Genomic DNA, 25,107 nt, shown 5'->3' on the forward strand with positions numbered 1-25,107 from the left:
GAGTTATTACATTTGAATCTCATGGGATGGAATTTAGCTACTGAAATACTCCAAAGATCACATAAAACATGCATTTTGGACTATTTCAGAGTTTGATTCAAAGGTCAGAATTAACAGAGAAACCTTGGGGCATTTCCACTCAGAAGCAAAGATCCGAGGCTTCTCCCCCAGATGGGCCTCCATCCGTCCCTCGGCTCTTTCCTAGTTGTTTCAGAAAGATTCTTTTCGGTTGCAGTATGAACAACCGTAAAAACCACATCTCTGGCCCTGGGCAGTCTCTGACACCTGGGAAGGACTCCTCCCAGCATATTGCTCCAACAGGAGCCCACACAACCTCAGGAGAATGGAGGTCACCTGAGCACAAGGATGCTTCCTGAATGAAAGGGTCTTATGGTGTGCTGCCAGAGCCCAAGGAAGGCTGGAGCAGGGGGCTCAGAAAGAGAGGGGCTGTGCTTCTGGCAGCCAACACACAGAGATCCACTCTCCCTTCTTCTGGACCTGGATGGACCCACCGCCTCCTTTGGCAGCACAGCTCAGGTCTTTCCAGCCAGAAAGCAATCTTCACCGTAAACGGAGATTCCAACCCTGCAGTTTGAAGTATGCCTCACCCTGGGCTCATGCAAAGAGGGGGTGATAGGAAAATGCCACCTCCGCAAACTCGACTATCCTTCCTATTCTGGGAGTCTTGTTAAACCCTCAGCTTCCTGCCCTCTAGGCTAAGTCCATTTCCTTTCCTGGTTTTCCTAATGCATTCTCCCGAACTTTAGGATTGCACGAGTACTGCAGAAACGACCGTGTCTGACCTACAGGGTGAATTCTCAGAGCACCTGGTACACGAGCGGGGACTCAGAGGGTAATCAATAAATGTGTCGAGATGAAAATCAGCAGTCCTGTTACTAATAAAAATACTGTTTTTACAGTTCACGTTGGGGAGGCCTTCATTAGCAAGGTGGTTATATTCACTTGACTTTTCACGTGAAAAGGAGAGAATATTTTCCTTTTATCTCAAATAACATTTCATTGAAAATACAGAGCCCAACTCATGCCATGCTCTTGAATTACAGCAACCTTGAAAAGTGATCCTTTGGGGAAAAAAGAAAAGCTTCCTTGGTTTTCCTCCTAATTTCTTTTCCTGATTAATAAGACACTCCTATTGTGAATTCTGATGAAACTGACTTTAAAACCCAACAGCAGATGGGATATGGCTCATGGGCCCGAGTCTCAACCAGCAGCTTCTTTAGGATCAAGTATTTGAGAACTATTCTAAGGCCTACCACCTCCCTCCTCATTCAGTCTGCCTGCTGGGTTAAAGGTATTATTTGGACTGGCGTTTTCTACACAGACCAATTTTCCTAGACACTAAAGACTATAACAAAGGCAAGCCCTGATGACAAAAGACAGATTTCACTCCTGGCTTAGTTTCCATGAGATGGAAAGTCTTCAGCACAATGGAAGATTGAGAAAACGCACAGGTGTCTGCCCAAACGAATTCAATCATTCTAGTCTGTCTGGTCCTTTTTCTCTGTTATCCCCAGCATGCTCATCACCTGGCACTGGCCAGTCACAAGGTAAGGCACACAAGGCATGCACCCCATCAGAGTGATTCTGTGTCTACCTCACCCGAAACGCAAGTCAGACCTCAACATGGCTGGGGGTTGTGGGGAAAGCAAAAAAGTTAGTGTGAGGCAAAAGAAAACTAGGCCAAGAATGGAAAATAGTAGCTGGTGAACCTCCTTTCTGTTTGCCTTCCTTTTCAGTTTTCTTGTGACAACTTGGAGAAACACTTGCAGGGCATTTGTTGCTGATAAATGTTTCATGTGCTCCGAGGAGGGGGCAGGAAAAGAACAGAAGATTCATACCAACTTTCAGACCAGACCCTCCTCCCCTCTCCACAATGGCTTCCAAGAACCAATACCACCTGGCTGTCTCAGATAAGGCGGGGCTTTGTGCGAGCTACTTTGTGTGGTTCTCTGCACCAGCAGGGTGGGACCCTTCCTATCTTTCCGTAATTCCGATGCTTAAGCCCTGGATCCCCTGGTACAGCATTATCTCCCTCGTGCACTTGTTGAAACTCAAAAGAAAGAAAGAAAGAAAGAAATCTAATTTCCCATTTCAAATCAAAAGTAAACGCAAGCTTAATTTATAACCCTAATTCTCCTTTCCTACCATGGAAGAAAAGTGACATGAAGTACCACAGAGAGGTCGGAGAGGAGGAAGGTTTACAGTATCTTAGAGCTGATTCAGATTCTAAAAAGCTGGGTGTGTGCGTGTGTGTGTGTGTGTGTGTGTGTGTGTTTATGTGTGTGTTGAGACAATGAATACAGTTTAGGCTCCTAACTTGTAGCTTCTTCTTCCAACTCCATCTCCCCTCTTTGCCCCCTTAGCAGGGCATACTTGCGCAGTGCACAGCAAGTACAGCTGTACACTGTCCAGTCTGTGCTTTTCTACAGAAGAATAACAGAAAGTTACAGGTTCCCATCCATAGAAACAGAATTTTGTTAACATATAAGAAACCTGGAGGTTTGTGGCAGGCACTTCTAATTGCTCCTCCTCCCAACCTCCAATATTCAGTCTCCCTCTCTTCCTTGGGAATGAACCTTAACTTTCTAGCCAAAAAACTACAGTTCCCTCCGACCTTTGCATCTAGGTATGGCTGTACCTGTCTTGGCCAGTAAGGTGTGAAAAGAACTGGCATATGGAATAAAAAGAGGACTACTAATCACATTAAGGGAGTTTTCTGTTTCCGTTAAACCTTATGCAAACTGATATAGTGGTCTCTCTTCTTTGTAAGCAAATTGCTATAGCAATCTCATGCTGGCATTTAGAATAGTGCCTCACATATACTGGGTGTTCAAAATGTATTTGTTGAGTGAATGAATTAATAATGAAGGTTTTGTATCAGGAGAAGACCAACTGGCAGCCCACGATCAGGCTGAAATGTAGCATCAAGACTAATCCCATAGCCCATTCTCCAAATAATCCTCCCAAACATAAGTACAGCATTTTTCAAAATTTTCTTAACCAGGACCCTTAAAATATCGTAAGAATGATATTTTACAATAATAGATGATATTTACCATGACTAAGTACAAGGCTCTCTGATATTTTCTTTTATTGTTTTTTAATTGCAACCTATCAAACCAAAATTGTGATTCATTACTATGACAAGACTGTGTTTGAAAACTGTTTAAAATGTATATAGATACTTATCTGTTAATTTTTCTGTTAACCAATAAACGAATATGAGAACACTAAATCAGTATTTTTTTATTAAAAATCTAAAATATTCACAATTTCATAGAAACACTGGTAGAAAAAACCGAAACACTGTGATTATTTTGTTTGACATTTTTATAAAGTAGTTGAATATTACTAATGATGTCTTGGGGTCTCTACAATATATAGTAAATAGTGAATCTGCACTGGGAAAATCTGCCTGGGACCTCGGAGATGCTGAGAGCTGGCTGGCTGGCCTGTCCTCCTGTAGTATCCATTCCTGCTTTCCGTGCCACATGGGCAAAGGGCTCCTCTCTCCACACTCACCCCGGCTGTCCTCGCGCTGAGCTTAGTCTACTCTGGGTGGTTAAGTACTGGCGTTAGCTGTTCTTTCTCTCAGCTAATAAAGGAATTGAAAATGAGCTTCTCTTCTAAACCAGGATTCTCAAAGTCTACAGGTATTAATTTAAAGATGCAAAGGCAGCAGGGAGTAGCAGAAAACAGACCGCAGTGGGAATGTCCAACACTTGCATTTTAATCCTCGGAGTCCGGTAACCTTGGGCAAGTCAAGGAATCTTTTGGCGTCTTCGCTGCTCCTGCTGTAAAGCAAGCAGGTGCCCCTGACCTGCGATGTAATCCAGCAGAGCAAATTTGCATATGTCGATGAAGAAGGCCAATGACGAGGTAGGGTGAGAGCTTCTGTGCAATGCGCCTTCCTCCACAGATATTAGTGGGAGCATAAGGTGAGGCGCTACGAGATAATAGAAAAGCACTGTGGAACACTTAGAGGACTCCCTAATGTAAATACAAAGCCACCACGTAAGCCTTCTGGGGATAATCTGATGCGAAGGCAATGAAAAAAACCACCTATTTCATAGCCTCTCTTCCTCTCCCAAACAGGAAGCTCACAGTCTCTGAATATTTCTTTTCAAATCATGAGCATTAGTGTGCTCAGCTGTGAAATGATGGCATTGAACCAGATGATCTTACCCTCTCCGTTCCAAAACCATGAGATTCTTTGATTTCATATCAGTGACATGAGACAAGAGCTAATTTCTGTCCTTTGCCTTGGTAATCTTCTCTCCCAGCCAAGCCCGCATAACCCTATTCTAACATAGTGATGAGGGTGCGAGCCACGTCCTTTTGATACATTTATTTAACGGACCGCATATCTACAGAGTGCTTTTCATGTGTACAGTAAACCAGCATCTGGGGACACATAAAAGAAGTACAAGAAGCATCCTGTCCCTTGTGGCACTTCCAGCAGCTGGCTGCTGAGACTCACGCGGCGAACCCGTTGGGAGGCTGAGCGAGGCCAGCGAGCCGCACTTCGGAGCCAGAGCTGAGAGAGGCAGGTGTGTGCGTCGGGGCAGGGCTCGAGCCCAATAGGGGGACTGTCCCAGGCCATAACAGACGAGTATATTCTGCACAGATGGGACGTAGGAAGAATGATCCAGCAGGAACTGGTAACAAGAACAGAGGCCACGGAAGGCACTGCTCTGACCTCACGTCTGCACGTGAACACCTCGGGGAAGGAAGGTTAACATGCAAGACAGGGACAGACGACAACGACGGGTTTCCAGAGAGGAGGGAGGGAGTCTGGTTTATCTTCTGCAGGCGACAGGCACCCATTATGGGCTCTTCAACACGGCAATGCCATCTAAGCCTCTCCTCTTCATTTTTTTGTGATATGAATTACCACTTGCAAATCTCTAGAATTTAGAAAGGTCTTAATTCTGTCAACCTGGTAGAGAAAACTGGTCTGAGTGTTTCCTCCCACATGCAGGACGACCCAGCAGAGTCCTTCTGGCCTCTCTGCCCCCCTCATTAACGCCTCCCCCTGGAGAGGAGTAGCGGCTTGTCATTTGGAGGTGCCTGTCCCTTCCTCCCTCTTCTTCAGGGAGCCAGACCGCCAGCAGGAAGTACACGTTCTTCTCCACTCCTTCCCCCACAGCTTCTATGGGGCGTCTGGCAAGTCTGTCCGATCCTGGGGGTCGATATTGGCAATCTTTTGTTTTTTGTTTTTCCTTTCTTTTTAAGGATTTATTTATTTATTTTAGAGAAAAAGCACAAGCAGGAGAGGCAGGGGGAGGGGAAGAGAGAACATCATGTGGGCTCCAAGCCCACAGCAGACCGAGCTCCAGGCAGGGTGCGATCTGAGATCACTGCCTGAGCCGAAACCAAGAGTGGGACGCTCAATCAACTGAGCCACCCTGGCGCCCCAATATTAGGCAATCTAACCCACAGGTGTAAACCCTATGCTCCAGCATCAGTTTTATTGATAACAAAAGCCCTACACTGACCTTTTGTCTCCCTTGCTTGAGGTTCTCAACTTATCAGAACTCAGAAGGGGAAGAAAGCCCCTGACACCTCAATTAGACCAGACGGACTTTTCTGAGACTGTATAACCTTAGCTATGCACATGCAGTTTCCACTGATTCCTGTAAATGTTTTAGACTCCAAGGCCAGTGCTTAGGTGAAATGGCACTGTCACTCCAGACACGGCCAACCTATGGCAAATGACAACATTGTTCCCAAAACAAACATAGGAATCACACAGGCCGTCCTAATAGGGAACTTGGGACAGCAACTCAACATTGATGGCTGCTGTTTTGGGCCCTCAGCAACATGAGATACAACCCCCCCTCCAACCCCATCCTGGCATCTCCTCTCCTCAGCACCCAGAGGGTCCAGCCAATGCAGAGTACGTCCCAAGGCCACACCGCCCCACAGCACCAGGTGTGACTTACACTCAAGTAATCCCCACAAATGCACACCATCCCTTCTTCCCTCCTAACCCTTTTCCACGTTGTTATTGTTTTCTTAAGATCTTTTTTTTTTTTTTTTAAGATTTTTATCTATTTGTGAGAGAGAGAGCGAGAGCAAGCACAGGCAGACACAGAGGCAGGAAGATCAGGGGGAGAAGCAGGCTCCCTGCGGAGCAAGGAGCCCGATGTGGGACTCGATGTGGGATCATGACCTGAGCAGAAGGCAGCTGCTTAACCAACTGAGCCACCCAGGCGTCCCATATCTTATTTATTTTCTTGAGAGAGAGAGTGAGCATTGGGTGGTGGAGGGAGAAGCAGGCTCCCCGCTGAGCAGGGTGTCCCACACACAGCTCAATCCCAGGACCCTGGGCTCATGACCTGAGTCGAAAGCAGACACTCAACCGACTGAGCCGCCCAGGCACTGCATCCACAATGTTTAAATAAAGATTTATATTCTATCTTCTCTGAGGTAAACAAGCAAGCTATACACAAGATGAATGCTCAGTGGAATTAACTCTTCCAGGGAGCAGCTATATTTTAAAGGGATTAATGTGTGATGAGACTAAATGATAACACGTTGATTAGGTGAGGTTGAAAATTCCAAGAACGCATTTCCCAGCTGGAGCCTCTGTCAACATCCCTTCCCAACTGATTCAGTCTCAGCCCCCTCCAAGGACAACTGGGTACACAGGCCATGAGTTACTTATATCTTAGGCGCCATGTCCAAAGGAGGAAAAACACTATTGATTTTTAAATTATCATTCATTATTACTATTATTAATAGTAGCTCCAGAAATAGCTACCATTTATAAAGTCCCAGCTCTGTGCCATTCATTATCGTGCCTCATATACATTATCTGGGTTAATTCAATCTGGCCTTGCAAAGTAGGGGTCAGGGTCCTCATTTCACAGATAAGAAACATGAGGTTCATAAACTTGCCCCCAAAGTACACAGTAAGTGGCAGAGATCAGATTCCCCAGAGACCAGGTCTGCCTGCTGCCAAACATCATGTTCTTTGTACTATTTTGAGGAAAAGCCAAGATAAGAAGTCTAATGCTCCTTTGGCATTCTTATCCCCTGTCCTCTAAAAACTGAGCGAAAATACTTTGAAAATTGTATTGAAATTGAATTGTATTAAAATTGAAATTGAAAACAGTTGTATCAACTATGTGGGCTGATTAAGGTCAAAGACACTACCTCCCATTACAGGAGTTGAGTTATGGTCTTTTGGAGGATTTATACCCATCCGGGCCCTTTTACCACTCTACCCCTCCTCCTGCTCATTCGGTGATGTTTCTCAGAAGCCAGCTGCTCCCAGTCACAGGTCAGGACTTCACTCCAGAAAACAGCTTCTCTGAAGAGCTCACTGAGCACCTTCCTCCTGGGAACCATCGAAAGAGCTGAAATTGATTGTTGAGCCAACAAGAAAGGAGAAAAATGCTCTTAAGAGGAAGAAAAAAAAAAGATGTAATGTAAAACACCAACTTTCCTACTGTCACTGGACACCTGCCAACAATATAGAATCAACACCTAAGATTAGGACAATTATAATAATACATTAAACTGCCACTCACAAAAGCATTAACTTCTGGCCCTCGCTGCTCCTGGCTATCTCAGAAAGTACCATTCCTCCGACCTTGGTCATACACCAAAATGGACTCCACCAGCACCAGCTGGGGTTGCAAAATGGAGTCTTTTAGATGCAGTGACTACCTCAATACAATCCCAATACAGTAAAACTTCTGGCCCCAAGGAGAACAATGGCTTTCAAATACAGACCTCCAACGTTCACCTTCATTTGGAATCCAATGATTCAAACACATTTTCAAGGACATCAAATCACAGTTGTTCTTAACCCTGAATCTATGTTAGAATCACCCAGGGAGCTTTTAAAAAATACCCATGTTTACACGCCATCTGGGCCCAGAATCTCCAAGGATGGGACCAGGCCTCCCTGTTGATTCTGATGTGCACCAGGGTGAGGATCCTTGTCCCAAGTACCCTCCACTATGCAGGTGCTAAGATGCCATCTAAGATATTTCAGCTGATGGAGTAACAAAAGTCAAAACAGAATGAAACAAAAACAACCAACCAAAAACAAACAAACAAACAAAACCTTGGGTTTTTTTGCTGAGCAGTACTCTGTACCTATAAGGCTGACATTCCTTCCAAAGCAAACTCAGGCCCAGGAGGTAAAGGAGTGCTTCGGGTCACATGGCAAGTCAGTGTTGAGACCCCCACCCTGTGTTACACAGTCATCAAATTATCCTGCTTGAGCAATGCCATCTTCTGCCACCTGCCACACAGGGTAAGTATTGTGCAGAGCTTGAGAAAAGAACAAAACTTCTATTAGAGGAAACAAAGGAATAATGTGAAAGCTTCCAAAAACTTCACTTACCCAACTGGACAGCAGAATACTGCCTGTTACTAAATTAGTTAATTGTCCAAATGAGTACTCGAGAATATCCCAAGAATAAAAGCAGGGCTTGATTAATTCCCAACTATTATGGGAAGACCCATTATAGAAGAGTGAATGTTTTGAATTAATGATAAGGAGAATCCAAGTACTGGTTGGAAAAAACAGGTTGATAGTATACCAGCTTCCTAACCCTCCTTCCGCCATTCATAAAGGGAAGCAGCAGCACGGTCAACACCCTGCCCTGCTTTCAGCACCGGGAGGTACACAGTGATCTAACAGCATTCTGGGCTGCTAACCTCACTCTCAGGATATGAATTAAGGGTTCCAGGGGAGAATCTACAGATTAACTAAAAATACTGTTCCTTTCTTCCTTTTAAAGGAGGGCCACCAAAAACTTAAACCCAGGAGCCTCTTCATGGATCCACTAGATGGTGCAAGCTCTCCTTTTAGAGCAGACTTACCAAGAGGAGAAACTCAAGCAGGACATCAAAAATTAATATGGATGCACCTAAACAGCCCCTGATTACATAGGAGCCCTGAGAGAAAGGGGATTTGCTCTCAAAGAAATCTAGTTTGCAATTAACAAAAGCATAAGAGAATTTTTTCTAAATTCTGCACCGGGAGCTCATGAGTTAATTTATGCCAAGGAAGGGATCATGGAACTAAGATTTACTTCCAACAGGGAAAATGGAAAGAGATGACAATACTAAAGCCTCTAGACCTGCGGTTCTGGGTTTGGTCCAAGCTTGGCCAGTAATCAGCTGTTGAGCCTAAGCAAGTCACTTAACCTCTCTGGTCTTCAATGTTTTTATCAGAAAAAGGAGGAGTTGGGACTAGACAATCTCTGGGATTATGTCTAGTACTAATATTCTGTGGGCATATATAAAATACTGTGTTCCTATCTCCAATTCCATCCTTCCATTTCCATTTGGGAAGAACTTCACACACAAAGGATATGCTTCATAAAATCCATCCAGTCTGTGAAATTTGCTTAAACAATTACTAAGAGCATTTCTAGAATACCCACCCGGTGCCGAGCATTGGGCTGACACCTCCATCAGGGATAAGAACATGGAAACAAAGGAGTTCCTCATCTTTGCGCCACACAGAGCTCCTCTATAAAACTGAAATCTAACACATTTCAAAGCTATAAACTTCATAAATTCTGACAGAATGCTATCTTCAAAGAAAAAAAAAAACTGTACAGCTAAATCTATTAGTTCTATTAAAGTACATTATCACAAATGTAAATATCACACATGGTTATCCAGAGAGTTGAAAGTCTTGATAAATAACCATGAAAATGATACATTGCCAATTATTTTTAACTTGATAGCTATCTCTCAATCTCTCATTTTGGACAATGTCAATTCTGGATGTGGAGAGCATATTTTAAATATGACTCTTAGAGCCATCACTGATTCTTGTGTAATATGTTTTAATTCCTTTTCCTTCTGCTTCTTTCTAGAAAATTCTATATCTTCCTTTATATTGTTTCAGCAGTATCTGTCTCAAATCTGGTCATTCCCATTGTGGACGTGTGCAACAAATAAGAGGTATCTCACTTTCAGCAAAAGCCATGTCTGCCCAACCCTAAACACGCCTTCCCTCAAGCACCTCAGTCTTTTCCCACTCCATGCCACCCGAGTGCCAGCTGTCAGCCAAACATCAGTCCACCAACCTGATGAGACCCCCAACAGCTCCTACTACTTGATCTCTCCTTACCTTTTTCCTCTCTCTCCCTACCATTTGCTTCACACACACATCACTACCTAGTCACCACATCTATGTTCACACATTCACTTACTCAGAAAATAGGAAAATACCTATATGGACTAGGCCGTGTGGTAGATATGCTGCTATACTATTTGTATGATAAATGAACATATAAATAAATAGATGGTCTCTACTCTCACGACGTTTGTCCCCTAGTAGGAGAGTAAACCCACAATGATCTTACAAGGCAACCTTTAAGTGCCACGTGAGTGATAGCAACGAAATTCTAAAGATGTAAAGAGTGACTGCCTACAACTGGCTGGATCAGGAAGACTTCCGGAAGGAAGTGCCATGTGGTCGGGACTCTGGAGGATGAGAAATAATCAGATAAGGTAGATGGAAGGAAAAGGCATCTCAAGGAGAGGAAAGGCATAAGCATAGGCGATAAAGTGGAAATCCAGTTCCTACTTGACGTACAGTACGTGGCCCAAGATGGCTGGACTTGTCAGTCTCTGGAGAGGGAGATGTGAGGAAGTTCAGGGTTAGCCTGGGAAAAGATTCAAAGATTCAGAAGATTCACTTGGCAGAGCCCAGTCTAGCCTTGGAGTTATTTCTCCTACTACTTTGATGCCTATGGTTCCCTGCCTATTCCCTCCTGGAAATATGCCAAATTTTATAAATTACAGAGCAATGAAAGAGCTACCTGGTGATCTAAAATTATGATTCTCCAACAAGTACGTAGTAAGAACTAAAAAAGCAGCAACAGAATTAACACACACCAAACACTAACTCTCCAAGCAACACTGTAAAATATCAACTCATTTAACCCTCACAGATCCTGTAAAGAGAAGCCCTATTATGTCATCCACATGTTACAAAAGAGGAAATAGGCTCAGAGAAGTCAAAGTGCTGCCCAAGGACACAAAGCTGGCAGGTGGCAGGGCTGGGGCATTGACCCCGGCAGCCTGACTCTGAAGTTCACATCATGTTAAATCCTTCGTGTATTTAGCCTTACTAAAGGCAAAAGGCCAGCCTGGGAGTCACTGAGCGGAGCTCGGCAGCAGGTTCAGAAGGGTGCTCACAGAGCAGAAAACCTCTTAACTTTTCAGCGAGAGCCACAGTAGGCTCAAAATTCTGTGTGCTCATAATATTCACAATCGCCAAACTGTGGAAGGAGTCAAGATGTCCTTCAACAGACGAATGGATAAAGAAGATATGATCCATATATACAATGGAATATTACTCAGCCATCAGAAAGGATGGATACCCAACTTTTGTACCAACATGGATGGGACTGGAGGAGATAGTGTTGAGTGAAATAAGTCAAGCAGGGAGAATCAATTATCATATGGTTTCACTCAGATGTGGAACATAAGGAATAGCACGGAAGACCATAGGGGAAGGGAGGGAAAACTAAAGAAGGGGAAATCATAGAGGGAGACAAAGCATGAGAGACTATTGACTCTGGGAAACAAACTAAGGGTTACAGAGGGAGAGGGGTGGGGGCCAGGGTGACCAGATGACGGGTATTAAGGAGGGTATGTGTTGTGATGAGCACTGGGTATTATCTGCAACTAATGAATCATTGAGCACTACATCAAAAACTAATGATGTACTAAATGCTGGCTAACTGAACATGATTAAAAAAAAAGGATAAGGAAGATTAATTAATTAATTAATTAATTCCCTCATAAAGAACTCAGTCACTGGATACCACTATGTCTAGGTTTATGTCAATGAATAAATGTGCTTCCCTCTTTGCTCCCTATTTTACGTCTGTTTACTCCGGCCAGTGTTCCTGTTTGGTTTTGGGTTTTGGCATATTATTTTAAAGACACAGCATTATAAAGACAGGGACACCCCCAGGACACCAAGAAGCTGGCTTTGGGCCATGGATCCCAAGGCCAGGTCACTCTTTGCACTGCGAACATGCAAAACGAGATGGAAGATTTGGGTCTAAATTCACCTCACTGTATGCCTAGGCCTCGGCGTACCATATGGCTTACCTGGAGCCTCATGTCTACAAACTGTTCAAAGACAGTGGTTCCACAGGCTGGAAATTTATCACTAGACCTCAGATATTAATTATAAGATTTTCTTTAGAAAAAAAGAAAAGTGAACATTCCAATAGCTTCTATTATAATCTATTCCTATGTTCTCAGAGGCTTTCCACAACAAATACTCGACATTTCATTATGTTCCACAGCTGATCCACAAGGGATGCCTCTGGGATAAACAATCTACTCTCTTTGGCTTTTCTATATATTGATGAGGGGAAAAGTATATTTGTAAATGGATCTAAAATGCCTGAGTGCATCAACTTTCCACTTAATAAACAGAAATATGGATAGTGAAAAAAAGTAATAATGGTTACAGTGAAACGAAGAAAATCTGCCAACCCCATCTCTGCTAGTATAGGGAGCACTCACTTCCCCTTGTGCCCACAGCACCAGGGCATGGTGGGGGGAGCCCAGTCAGCAGTACAACAATGATGCATTATTATATTACATGCATATTATTATATATGTGTGTGTAATACATATCATATGTCTATACATATGTAATATGCACATACATATTACAATACATATGTAATGATATGTATTACACATATATGATGTATCATTATACTGTAATATACATGACACCAGTATATGGCCTGTCTTCCCACTGCCAAGCTGACCACATTACCATTTGAAAGATGTTTTTGTGGTGCTGATATCACTGTACACATATCTTCACAGTATTACACAGGAGAGCAGAGTTGGTTTCACAGTATACATAATGGCACTAGTCCAACACCCTGAACAATGGGAGGTACTTCTCACAATGGAACACTGCACACACTAGGGAGCACGCAGCCATTCTTAGAATCCACACACCAGAACTCAACAATGTCCTTTCACTACTCACCTTAGATGCTACGACTACTAAGTCTGTAAATGAGGAAGTATTTTGACTTGTGCTATCTGCTTTGGCAGCTAAAACAGCTCCAGAGGGAGGCAGAAGAGACTGTATCCCCTTTTGAATGCCTAGCTCGTTTGGGAAAGTTTCACCGCTGCCCAAAGCTCTGCTCTCTACCTCCTCATCTGATCTTACAGTCTTGGAAGGCTGCCAGCATGGGGTTTACCTTAAACAGGGTAAGCCCCTCGAGGTGGCACATAAAAAAGGAACCCGTGTCTTCATAATCCTCATCCAGTGAAAGAGTGTAAGAAGCCAACGTGCCAGCAGAAGGGCTGAGATCAGTACCATCACCCAGCGTGGTCCGTGCAGCTCCTGGTTGCTGGCTAACAGGAGAAGTGTCAGCCCTACCTATTGAATCAGATCCTGCAACTCAGGACTTTGAGAGTAAGAAGTTCCTAGGTGATTGTCTTTGCACATTTACACTCGGGAATCTCTAGCACCGAGACTCAGAATGAGCAGGCAAAGAATTCTATGTACAACTGAGTTGACATCACATTCTAGAGAAAGAAGGAAAGAGTAAATCTAAAAGTTTGGCTGTCTGTGAAATGAGATGAAAATGGGTGAAGGAACAATAAGCCCAGGACAGATTCCCTGTCCAGTAACACAGTGTCACGTGGAGGCTGTCTCATTTCAGAGACCGAGCTGGTGGAGTTAATGCGTGATGTGCGTGTAGTACTAAGTGCAGGAGACAAAAGGCACTTTAAATGCAGTGCCTCACTGATTCTTCCCAACGGCCCACTAAGGCAGGTACTGTTTTACCCATAGGTAATACCTAGAGATGAAGGTACTTGCCACAATCTCATTGCTAGTTAAGTAACAAAGAGCCAGAACTCAAACTAAAGTCTCTCTGGCCTCAAGACCCATTTTTTTTGAAATGTTAAGCTAGACTGTTTCCCCAAAGTGTGTTAATCAGATACAATGTATTAACTGAATATATTAGATGGCACACACCTTCAGTTTTCAATGAATAAATCAAGGATTTCCAAGTCAAAGCCTGTTATAAGTGCCACTAAAATCTTCCAGGTCTATTTAATGGCTGCCTCTCAATGGATAGAGCAATTACTAATTGAAGCTGTCTGAAGCTGGCCTGCTGGATAGGATTTCTTCAGCCCAAATTCCAGGACACTACTGCTGCTGTGTGTCACACAGCTGCAGGCCCACGACAGGACGGGCCTTAACAGGACGGGCCTTTTAATTACCTCACTCACCTGCCACCACTGACGGACCACAGCGATCCCTACATCCGGCCTCTCCACTTGCACGGTACTCTCCTATTTCAATCCGGGGTGAATGAGGAAACAGAACGAATGTGCAGGCCACTGCCACTGCCATCCTAGCTCCTCTGTCACACCTGGATCTCTGGCATCAGGCAGGGAGCACGAGGCTATATTAGAAGTTAGAGATGGCAGCAGGTGCATCAAGCCCTCCTGCTGAGCTCAAGCATCCGCAGCCTCCCCAGCTGCCAACTGGCCCCGAACGGAACACCTGCCTCCCTGTCTGGCACCACTGGAGCCTGCCTCAGGCTGTGAGGCAAGAGCAGCAGCTTCTAGAAGGAGGGACCTCATTTCTCTAGGGTATCCCTGAGACCCCTTCACTTCACACCAGACTGGCGCTCTGTGGTCCAGCTGGGCGCACAGGTAGGCTTCCAGCATGGTAGAGAATGGAATCATTTTCAATGCCTGGGTGACTCTAGGCGTGGTAAAAAACAAAGTTCCATATGAACAAGTATAGCTCAACATCATTGAAGATGATGGAAGAGGAAGAGGAATAAGCAGCTAGCAGAAAAAAAGGGGGGGCTGCTGGGAGGAGTAGGCAGGATAGTACATCCAGAGCCTTTAGTGACTGGACACTTGGGTCAATAATGTAGAGAATGACTTTTAAAAAACAGATTACTGGGACACCTGAGTGGCTCAATCGGTTAAGTGTTTGCCTCTGGCTCAGGTCATGATCCCAGGGTCCTGGGATCAAGTTCCGCATGGGGCTCCCTGCTCCACGGGGAGCCAGATTCTCCTCCCTCAGCCTGCCACTCCCCCTACTTGTGCATATGCTCTCTCTCTCTCTCTGATAAATTTTTTTAAAAAAATTAAAAATAAATAAATAGAAAGCAAATTACTGAAATGCATAAGTAGAAGTATGAAATGGAGAGACCAAGGTATTATTCCAAGACAGTTTTTCATATGGCCCACCCCAGAGCTGGAGCCTAGTTTGGAGCTCCGTGACTTAAGGGAAACTGTCAAAGATTTAGCAAAGAACCACTACATTCAAAAAATAAGATCCCCAAATTCCAGGGCCAAAAGGGCATCCTTATTCCATGCTTTTGATCCTTCTTTTCGCCAATTTCCCACTGAAAGGAATGCCCTGCTCAGTGATGTTTTGCAGCATTACTGGGACCAGACACAAAATTTCACAGTGTTTTTCATCAGGAAGTGACAAGGACTACAGTAGTGTGCCATGCTAGGCCTCCAGAGACGCAACAGGAACTCAGCCAAAATAGCTGGCAGGAGCTGGTCTCTGTGCTCTGGCCACTCCAGAATCCCATCCCCACTTTCTCCTGGACTAGAGGTACGTGAAGAAGGGTGGATAGGAGACATGGAGTGAAGGGACACTGACGTGACAGGCTGATCTGCCCATTCTGCCCTGGAGACCAAGAACAGTAGGACCTAAGAAGTCAGCACATGCTTCCTATCACCTCAGCACCCAATTACAGCTCATTAATATGTATCAGTAGTGATCACTTGAAGCCAGCGTTTAATTGCTCTGAAAACCTTCAGTCACAAGTTTCACTGGGCATAAAAGTCAAAAACATCCCCAGCTAGTGGGAGCCCCGCTGGGCTCTCCACGGGTCCCAACCCAGCCAACCCACAGACACACTAAGAGCACACGGGTGACGCACAAGTATGGCTGGTTCCCAGCCTCTCAAAATCCCCATCTCCTGCAGTCCCCCAAAAAACTTCCATCCATCCACCTAAGTCAATAAGCCATGAGTTATTGAGCTCAGAGGATACAGATCATGAATATGTATGTGTGTGTTTAGAAGACAAGATTGTAAAACAAATGGGCTCCACAGTGGCTTAGAGGACGCCGGCGCACATGCCTTAAAGGAAACGGCTGGAATTATTCCACCTGTGTATATTGTTCAAGCATGGTTTCAGCACACAAGAGACTGTGGGAAAATCCAGGTTTTCTTACAGATTTTTGGCTTCTGTTTTTCCAAGCACACTTGTATAGAATACTTTACTGAGTGAAAACAGCCGCCTGCTCTTCATAAAAACCAAAGAAAGGTACAGGCTTTCTTTGAGGTCACAGGGGTCCGTGCGAATGCCTGTGAGCTGCACGTGGGAAGGTCAGGTGTGTCATTCTTATTTTCCCTGCCCTCCCTCCCTCCCTTCAGCACACTCCCCCTTCAACGTCTCCGCCTCCAACAACTACACACAGCCTCAAACTTCTGCCCTAATTTCCTAACAGTCTCCAAAAACAGAGCCAAGAAATCCACCAAACAGAAAACATACTAGTTCACAAGACATTTATTTGACCAAAATAATACGACTGAGCCCCCGATGTTATTCCTACGCCCTTCCCCTCCAGAAGCCTTGCTAGTCCCCTCTTTCTTACCACGCTGGGGCCAGGGCAGGCCCTGAGGCGTCTCCTGTCTGCCCAGGAGCCCTGAACAACACACCAGCACAGAGATTCTTCCGAGCTAGTAACAAGGCCAACCAGCTTGTCTCACTTCCAGTTCTAGCTCTACAACACAGCCCGATCACCACGTTCAAAAGGTCTTCAAAAAGATCACCTGCAGAGGAGGGGCTTAGCTAACCTGGGCTGAAAGCCAGGAGTCTGGCTTTGATACTCTAAATCTGAGGAGCGGAGCAGCTCCCTCTGGCAAAGAGATCCCTCCAGTGGTGGAGGATATTCGGGCCACCTGTGTGGAGTGCACAGTTGATCTCAGGTTGACCAGCGGAAGGCCGAGACCCATGCACCCCCATATTCAGGGAAGGAAGGGGGAAAGTGAAGTCCATGCTGCTCATAGACTCTACTAGAGAACCAGAGAGTCTGCAGAGTGGACGATATCAAAGGGGAACAGAGATCCCCAGGGAGTCAGAAGTGTTGGGTTCGATAATAAAGCAATTCTTTAAAATCCCAATATTTTTCAACAACATTTAAGTGCATTTAATGATCCAGCCAGGGTAAAGCTGGCAAGTGCACATGGGAAAAAGAAAAGCAGTCATCTCTTTCAGGTAGTCTGGAAGGGTTTTAGGGTAGTGAGTAGGATGATACCTACTCTTTAGGATCTTTGTTCCTTGTATCCCTGTTTTCTTCAGCACTCTCTCTTCTCCAAAACCCCCTTCCTTTCTGCCGTTTTTCGGTTCGCCACCACACTTCCCCAAATGCCAGCCATACCTGCTGCCTTATTTTGTCACCTGCAGATTGGTCCTGAGCCTCTTATCCCCAGTGCCCCTCTGTAGGGAAACTGCTCACCTGGGAGTCAGGTTAGGGTCCCTCCCGGTCCTCGTTCTCCCTGCCCCTGACATGACCACAGATATCATTTCCAGGGTGAAGTTTCTATCACATTGGGTCGCTGGGTGAAGAGAACATGGAGAAAAGCTACCTGCAACCGTCCAGCCCATACTCCAAGATGGACAAGCAGTGTGAACAAACAGACATTTGTTGTTTTAGCCCGAGATGTTGGTTTCGTTCGTGACCGTGGCCTGCTCATTTTGACTGGCGTACTAAACTCCTCAACAAGCTCACCCTGACCAAAAAGACCGCATGCATGCGGGGACCATTTGAACTTCTGAATATTCTGTGCACAAGGAAGCAAGTATGCAGGTCCATCGTTTTCACAACTACAATCAGGAAAGCCATGAAAACCAGCCAACAGTTTGGAAACAAAGAAACCCACCTCTTAGACCTCCAGCTACAGGAAGTGAAAGCCACCACGGGCCCCTGCTACTGTACTCTGAAATCCTCACCACACATCCCACAGGCTGTCTCCCCAGAAGAAACAGGCCTCCTCTGATGGATCTTCTCAGAGTACACAGCACTTTAAATAGGACACGCCAGCCAACCTCTCCCCCTTCTTTCCTTGGGGTCACTTTTGCACTGTAGTCCGACAACTCTCCCTGCTCCCTATTTTCTCTCTCACAGCATTTCCCCACCCTGTTCCCTATTTTCTCTCTCACAAGCATTTCCTCACCCTGTTCCCTATTTTCTCTCTCACAAGCATTTCCCCTAATAAAATCCTTGCATATTTAATCCTCTGTCGGCATCTGCTTCTCTGAGAACCCAGACTAATACAACCATCCCGATGAATATTCAGCCTTGAAAATTTAGCTTTAATAAATTAAACATACAGAGACAACAGAACTCACTCTTGCTGGCTAAGGGCTATCAAAAGTCATAAATAACCAGGTTTGTACAACGTGACGTCCACATCTATGTCTGACTCTAATTCCTCAAGGATCCATAGAAACATGGTATCATTTTTTCTAGTGTGACTTTCACAAAGTATGGTTTTAAACCTATCTCCAACAATTTATCTTTTCCTAAATGTCCAAACAGGCTTCCAATCCCTTATTCTAAACCCTGGAGACCATGCATATCTTGGAATTCAAACTTTTCATAGTTTAGAAAAGTAATGTGTACATTGGCCATATTTGACTAACCCAGCAGGTCCAAGGCCACATCCTATAATCAAATACATTACTATTTCTTCCATAAAACATACAAATTTTGAACACAAGTGGAATAAAACCAAACAGCCTCAAGATAGTTCAGGTAAGGGTTTGCCACCACATGAGTTCAGCAAAGGTTAGGCTGTGCTGCCATTTCAATTATTAAAAAGGAAAAAAATTAGGGGTTTTCTAAGCTTTTCAAACTTCTGAGTTGTGGATAAAGGACTATGGACCAGTATATCTGCACTACAAAAAAACGTGCAGCCCTTTGAAAAAAGTCAAATACACCTTTGCACTAACACAGAAGAAGGACTGGTCACACCCCAGCACTGGACGGAGAAAGCACATAGCAGAAGGACTCACAGAGAGAGCGCTACATCGTGCGCACAGACACTGGGGAGAGGTGAGGGAGAGACCGCCTTCACTTGCCAAGCGCCCACACCCCACCTCTCATTACCCACAACTCTTCACGATGACTTCACCTCTGGTTAGGAAATGCTATGGAAATACGGTTTATGAGAATTGATTGTGATGTAGGCATATGTTTAAGAATGCATTTATTTCTATTATTTAGGAAACAGAATGAGTTCACCTCTGCAGACCACCTACATGGATGAGATGGCCAGTAACTAAAACGTCACGCATGAATTGGGAGCTGAGAGCATATACAATGGAAATTTATTTAGGATACTAAATGGAGCACAAAATATGAAAAATCTAGACAGAAACTCCTACAGTAGTAGGCTTGAGACATCCAGCGACCCCTTCCCTTATCAGAGGAAAGGACACTGGTCCTAGGAGGTGAGTGGTCTCACTAAGAACTCCCCCAGGAACACCCAGTTCCGGACTTCTTGCTTCATCTGCCTTGGGGCCCTGTCTGGCCACTCGCAGGAGGCTCCTTCTTCAACCACTGAGAGCCAAGAGCCAGAGGGGAGGCTGATCACCCTCTCCCTTGCCCTGCCTCCTTCCCAAAAATTTTCATTCCAAATGATTAAAACACACACACACACCCCAATTGGGGAGTAAGGAGAAAAATAAATTAGGGAGGAAATATTCTCCCTAGTCTCTAAATAGCCTTGGGAGGAATTGCCTGCAATGGATAAAAGTTAGGGAATTTTAATTAGGGGTTGGAAATTCAAATCTAATATAGCAACATTCCCTTTGCATTTTATGTAACCAGCACTGACTGTATTTTTTTTTTCATAATAAGGATGTATTCCTAACTTCATGATCTTAAAAGACCTCATATTTTAATTATAGGCATAAGAGAGCAATTTAGTTAATATATATAAAGTGAACCACTGTAAAAATTCCCTGTGAACCACTGCCTGGGAAAGCATCACGTGCCAGCACTCTGCTTGCCACTTTAACAAACCTCATTCCACTTGTGGGCTGTTTATTTAGCGTCCCAAGTCCAAGGCTCTGTCCTTGGCACTGGAGATAGCCCAGTGAACAAGGCAGGTGTGAACCTTATCCACAAGAAGCAGGCAAGCCACTGTGGAGACAGCCATTAAACAAGTTATTGCACATTTAATGATTTGATTCCACTTGTGGTTAGTGCTGTGAAGGAGTATCACAGAGGGACCAGTCTGATCTGATCCTCATAAGAGTCTCTGACGTGGAGCCCATCCTCAATTATGGATAAAGAGTTATCATTAATATTTGTCATATTAAGGTATGGTAATTATAGTAATGTAAAATATCCTGAACAAATAATCATTATAATTATCACTATTACAATAATGACTTGGGAAATTATTTTATATCAACTGGTCAATGAGGAAGGCATGGAACTAAATGAGGAAGAAAGTCTAAATGTGTGCGAGAGTATATGGATAATGACTCCCAAAGAATTTCAGTAGCAATGTGGTATTCCTTCACAGAGGAGAATTCCTCCATGCAGAGCCTTAGAGACCTTCATATAAGACATCCACCACACCTCTGGAATGGCAAGACACCAACAGAAGGACAACCTGAAAACAAACATGAGGTTTGCATTTTCACAAGATATGTCCCTTATTTTCCAAGACAGATTTAATTTTGAACACTTAGTCCCTCTAGGCCCATAAACCACTAAAATCATCTAGAAGCATCAATATTTTGATGTTTAAGCCAATCCAAGATTACCTCTTGAACTAAGAAGTAACAAAAACACACTGTCAGATCGGGAACACTGTTTTGGAAAATACTGCCACTACATGCAAAAGGCAGTAAATGGTAAAAGACGAACGTCTTCTATCAGGACCTGTGGCTCTAAATTTGAAACCCCATTACCATGGCTTCAAAGTTGCCATAATAAGGCATTCTTTGATTCTGTAAAATGAGAGCCCATGGGAATAGTACTTCCATATGCAGAAATGTGGGCATCCCATCAAAACAACATGTGATAAACTTATTGTTTATCTCCCTATGAGGGTTGGCAACTCTACTATCTGGACAAAGATTCTCTGAACTCAATACTCTATGTGTCTCTTTACTCAGTGAAGAAAAACTTATAATTAGAATTCTAGGTCCATGGGTGTCTCCTGACAGCTTACAACGGAAATGCTATCAGTTGATTTATTATACAAAATGAGAGCATCATAAGGAATCCAGAGTGGTGCTAATGAGACAGCCAACCTTTGCAGGGACCTTAACTTGCTTCACTTTAATTTTTACTGTCACAGAATTGTTATAAAAACATCAAGTTCTATTAAGGAGATGGCAAATCCATGGCCCCTGTGTTATCCTGGCCCCTTTCCCCACCACAGTAAGCCCTGCACTCTCTAGGACAGGCCTGGCCTAGGAGGACAGCCCAAAAAAGGGTTCCAAGAAGCTACTACCCATGAACTGACATAAACACAAGAGTCAGAGTCATTTGCCAGTCCTCAGGTAGACTGTCTTCCTCAACGTTCCACGATGCTGTGTTCTATGACACCAAACGGATCCCAACAGACTTCAGCTGTCACCACCATTAAGATCTATCTTTCAGGGGCACCTGGGTGGCTCAGTGGGTTAAGCCTCTGCCTTCAGCTCAGGTCATGATCCCAGGGTCCTGGGATCAAGCCCCACATCGGGCTCTCTACTTGGCAAGGAGGCTGCTTCCTCCTCTCTCTCTGCCTGCCTCTCTGCCTACTTGTGATCTCTCTGTCAAATAAATAAATAAAATCTTTAAAAAAAAAAAAAGATCTATCTTTCATATTGCTGAGGAACATGAATGGAATGAGAAGAATCAGGCTAAAGTCACCATCGAGTCAATTACACTGTTCACCATCCTCAGCTTCTGTCAGCTGTACCATCAACAGATAAGACCACCTCAGCCAATCACTGACCTTGTGGAGCGCAGGAGCCAAGACTGGTACCAAAAATCCATTGTAAATATAATTGACAAGCTGATTGCGAATCAAGGGGTGAGCCACCTAAGAGAGAAACAGGCAGTCATGAAAAAGGCAAAGAGTTTCATCGTTAGGTCTTCTTAAAATCATACATTTCTGTGAACATCCTAAATTCAAAAAGGAAATTCAAATTCTGGCCGTTTATTCCATGGTTAAAAAATAATTCAGACTTCAAACTGCCACATAATTTTTTCAGATGGTTTATTCCAATATAAACAGCTTGGACTTTCAAATTTTAAAATTGGTAATTTTAAGTTTCAAATTTAAAAAAAAAGCAGATAAGAAATAGACTGAATATGTGTAAGAACACATAAATTAAAATTAATGAATTGTAAAGTATCATTTTGCTCTATAACTTCATCTATGTCCCAATCAACTTGTGCCTATTTAAAACAAAAGTATAACTGTCAAAGTGGATAATTCAATACATTTATTATGCTGGCAAAAAGAATTTGTGCTGAAGATGCATTTTCTACCCATCATTTATATTGAATAGGAAGGCATTTAAAAATTCTTATCATAAAAAATAAGAATCTTTTCAAAAGGAGAAAACATTACCAAAAGTACACTTCCTATATTTCATTTTTAAAATATATTTAGCATGGATAAGTCTTTACTAATATCTTTTGTGAGTAATCTTTTCAGTGGTACCCCCAAACAAATAAAAAAAAATCTTTGAAGCATATGACCTCGATTTCAAAATATAGTATAAAATATGTCATTTCTCTGCCTTTAACCATGCCTGTTAGCTTTACTTCTCTTTCTTAAAAAAAAAAAAATAATAAAATCAAACAATAAAGTGAAAAGCAATTTCTAGGGAAGTAAAGCTAGATCTTTAAATTACTGATAATCTCTCTCTGTGTGTACATTAGGAAAGGAACTAATAGTTTCATCTTTTTTATTTCCACACACTTCTGCAAGAAATGTTGATAGACTGTAATATTAAAGGGGAAAAAAAACCTTAAGATATAATCCATTTATCTTATATAAATAAAACTTCCTTTGACTTAGCAATAAAAATGAGATAGGAACTAAAGTAATTTACTTGTATTTTCTTCCAGAAGCTATTTCTTTATATGGTAGATAAACAGATTATAACTAACATTTTTCACCTTACAATCAACATAAAGAAAATTTGATTTCTAATAAATCCAATATGAAGGTAATATGTATTTGTATAAAAATAAAATATTTTTTATGAAAAACCACTATATCCTTAACTATATATAAAATCTGATTTTTATTGAAAAACAGTAACAAGAAATCTGAAGGTAAAAATCTAATCAAGAAGCCAAATACACTAGAGTTCACTGGTTGTTTTTGTTTTTTTTCCCCCGAAGCAGACCAATTTCAAAGCACAGATTTAATTTGTGCTGCTAAGAAGATGCTTAACTTCGTCTAAATTCAATTGGGATAACAATATTCTTTATGTGGTATGCACCATTAAGCAAAATAAAGTGTTTTCCTTTGTGTACTCCCAAGAAGACCTTGAAGTAAGAGTGGTATAATTTGGCGTACTTAGAAGCCTAAAAATATCTATTTAATGAGTCAAGCATTGAACTTATTTTTGATGGTTAAGTGGATAATCAAAACAGAATTAACACTTTTTATGAGTAGGAGAAAGAAAATCCACTCATTTTTTTCCTCAATTAAAACTTCCCCAAACCTGTAAACTAACATTTTTTTCTTCATCCAAGGACATTCCGTATGCTTAAAAGAAAGCACCACTACTCCACAGACATGAACATTTTTAAAAGGAGTGCTGATAAACTCATTTTTTACACCACTCAGATTCTGAACGAACAGAACCAAGGGCTCCTTGGCGGCGCTCCGGTACCTGGATGACGGCGTTGCAGAACTCCAGGGAGTTCATGAACTGGACGAGAGGAGGGAGCAGGAGCCAGTCGTCTTTCAGAAGGCAGTGCCACTCCTCACCCTTCTCTTCTAGCTTGGTAGGCAGGGAAGAGTAGAGACCACTGAGCCCGGTTGCAAGTACCTGTGTTCACAAATACAACATAAGCCCTTTTCCAAAGTTCTCAGCTCACAACCAACAGCTGCCAGGGGATGAGCATGCTACTGGTCCAAAGCCCACGCTCGAAGCAGCAAGGCCTCAGCTAGCTGAGAGGGATTCAACGGGTGGGGACAGCAGGGCAGGACGACTCCAGTGGAGGACATCGTGGCACTGGAGGGATCTGGCTCATATGCTCATAATTAATTAGGCTTGCTCATCCCTTCTTTATCAGGCATATGACGGGCTAGGGGTGTGGGGAGTGAGAGACATACACGCAGAGATGAAGACAACATGATTCTGCCCCCAAGGTGTTCCAGAGAGAGGCAGACCCACGAACAATGCACAGCGGTGCAACACACTGCGAGCAAAGCCAGAAGGCCTGTGAGGAAGCCCTAGACAGAGGCAGCCCATGACGGAAGAGCCCACAGGTTGAACGACCAGCAGCTTTCTGAGAAAGATGACTGCAGACTTGTGAAAGGTCATGACCAATACATGCTTGTTTGCAGTCTAGAAATCCAGCATTTGTGATTGCACAAATGATAGCAGGAAGAAGTGGGGGTCAGGCGTCAGAGGTGATGGTGACTGTTCACACAGAGCTAAGGTGGGTCTAAGTGGAAGTACGAGCCGGAAGACAAGAGAGCAGGAAGTGAAGTTGCGTATCACGTGGGAGGTGGCTGTGAGGTGCCCTAGCGAGGCCTCTGTCAATCCATTAAGAACCCAAAGCTCATGGGGTTTCCTTCCCCCCTTGTTGCCAGCATGAAACTTCCAGCATTTGGGCTACATAAGTGAGGGTGAATGAGACCTCAAATCTGTCAGGTCACCCTGCTTGGTCCTTAAGAAAGCGGTGATGCCTTTAACAAAGAGCTGTGGGGAAGAAACACATTTTCACTGGGTACCTGTCAATTCTACCTCACAGGGTTATAAGACTAAGGAAAACAATGAATTTCACAGTCCTAGAGGCCTCCC

At 43.5% G+C, this 25,107-nt stretch overlaps 1 protein-coding gene across 1 annotated transcript in view; it reads right to left on the reverse strand.

Moving 5' to 3' along the window:
* FHIP1A (FHF complex subunit HOOK interacting protein 1A) overlaps window positions 1–25,107 on the reverse strand; it is a 243,087-nt gene that overhangs the window by 39,638 nt on the left and 178,342 nt on the right. The window contains exons 5-6 of the mRNA XM_044224871.1: window positions 23,968–24,126; window positions 22,068–22,154 (exon numbers count right to left, since the gene is read on the reverse strand). Coding sequence (XP_044080806.1) covers window positions 22,068–22,154; window positions 23,968–24,126 — 246 coding nt within the window. The remainder of the gene's footprint in view (window positions 1–22,067; window positions 22,155–23,967; window positions 24,127–25,107) is intronic.

Source organism: Neovison vison, chromosome 11, assembly GCF_020171115.1.
Source record: "Neovison vison isolate M4711 chromosome 11, ASM_NN_V1, whole genome shotgun sequence".
NCBI lineage: Eukaryota > Metazoa > Chordata > Mammalia > Carnivora > Mustelidae > Neogale > Neogale vison.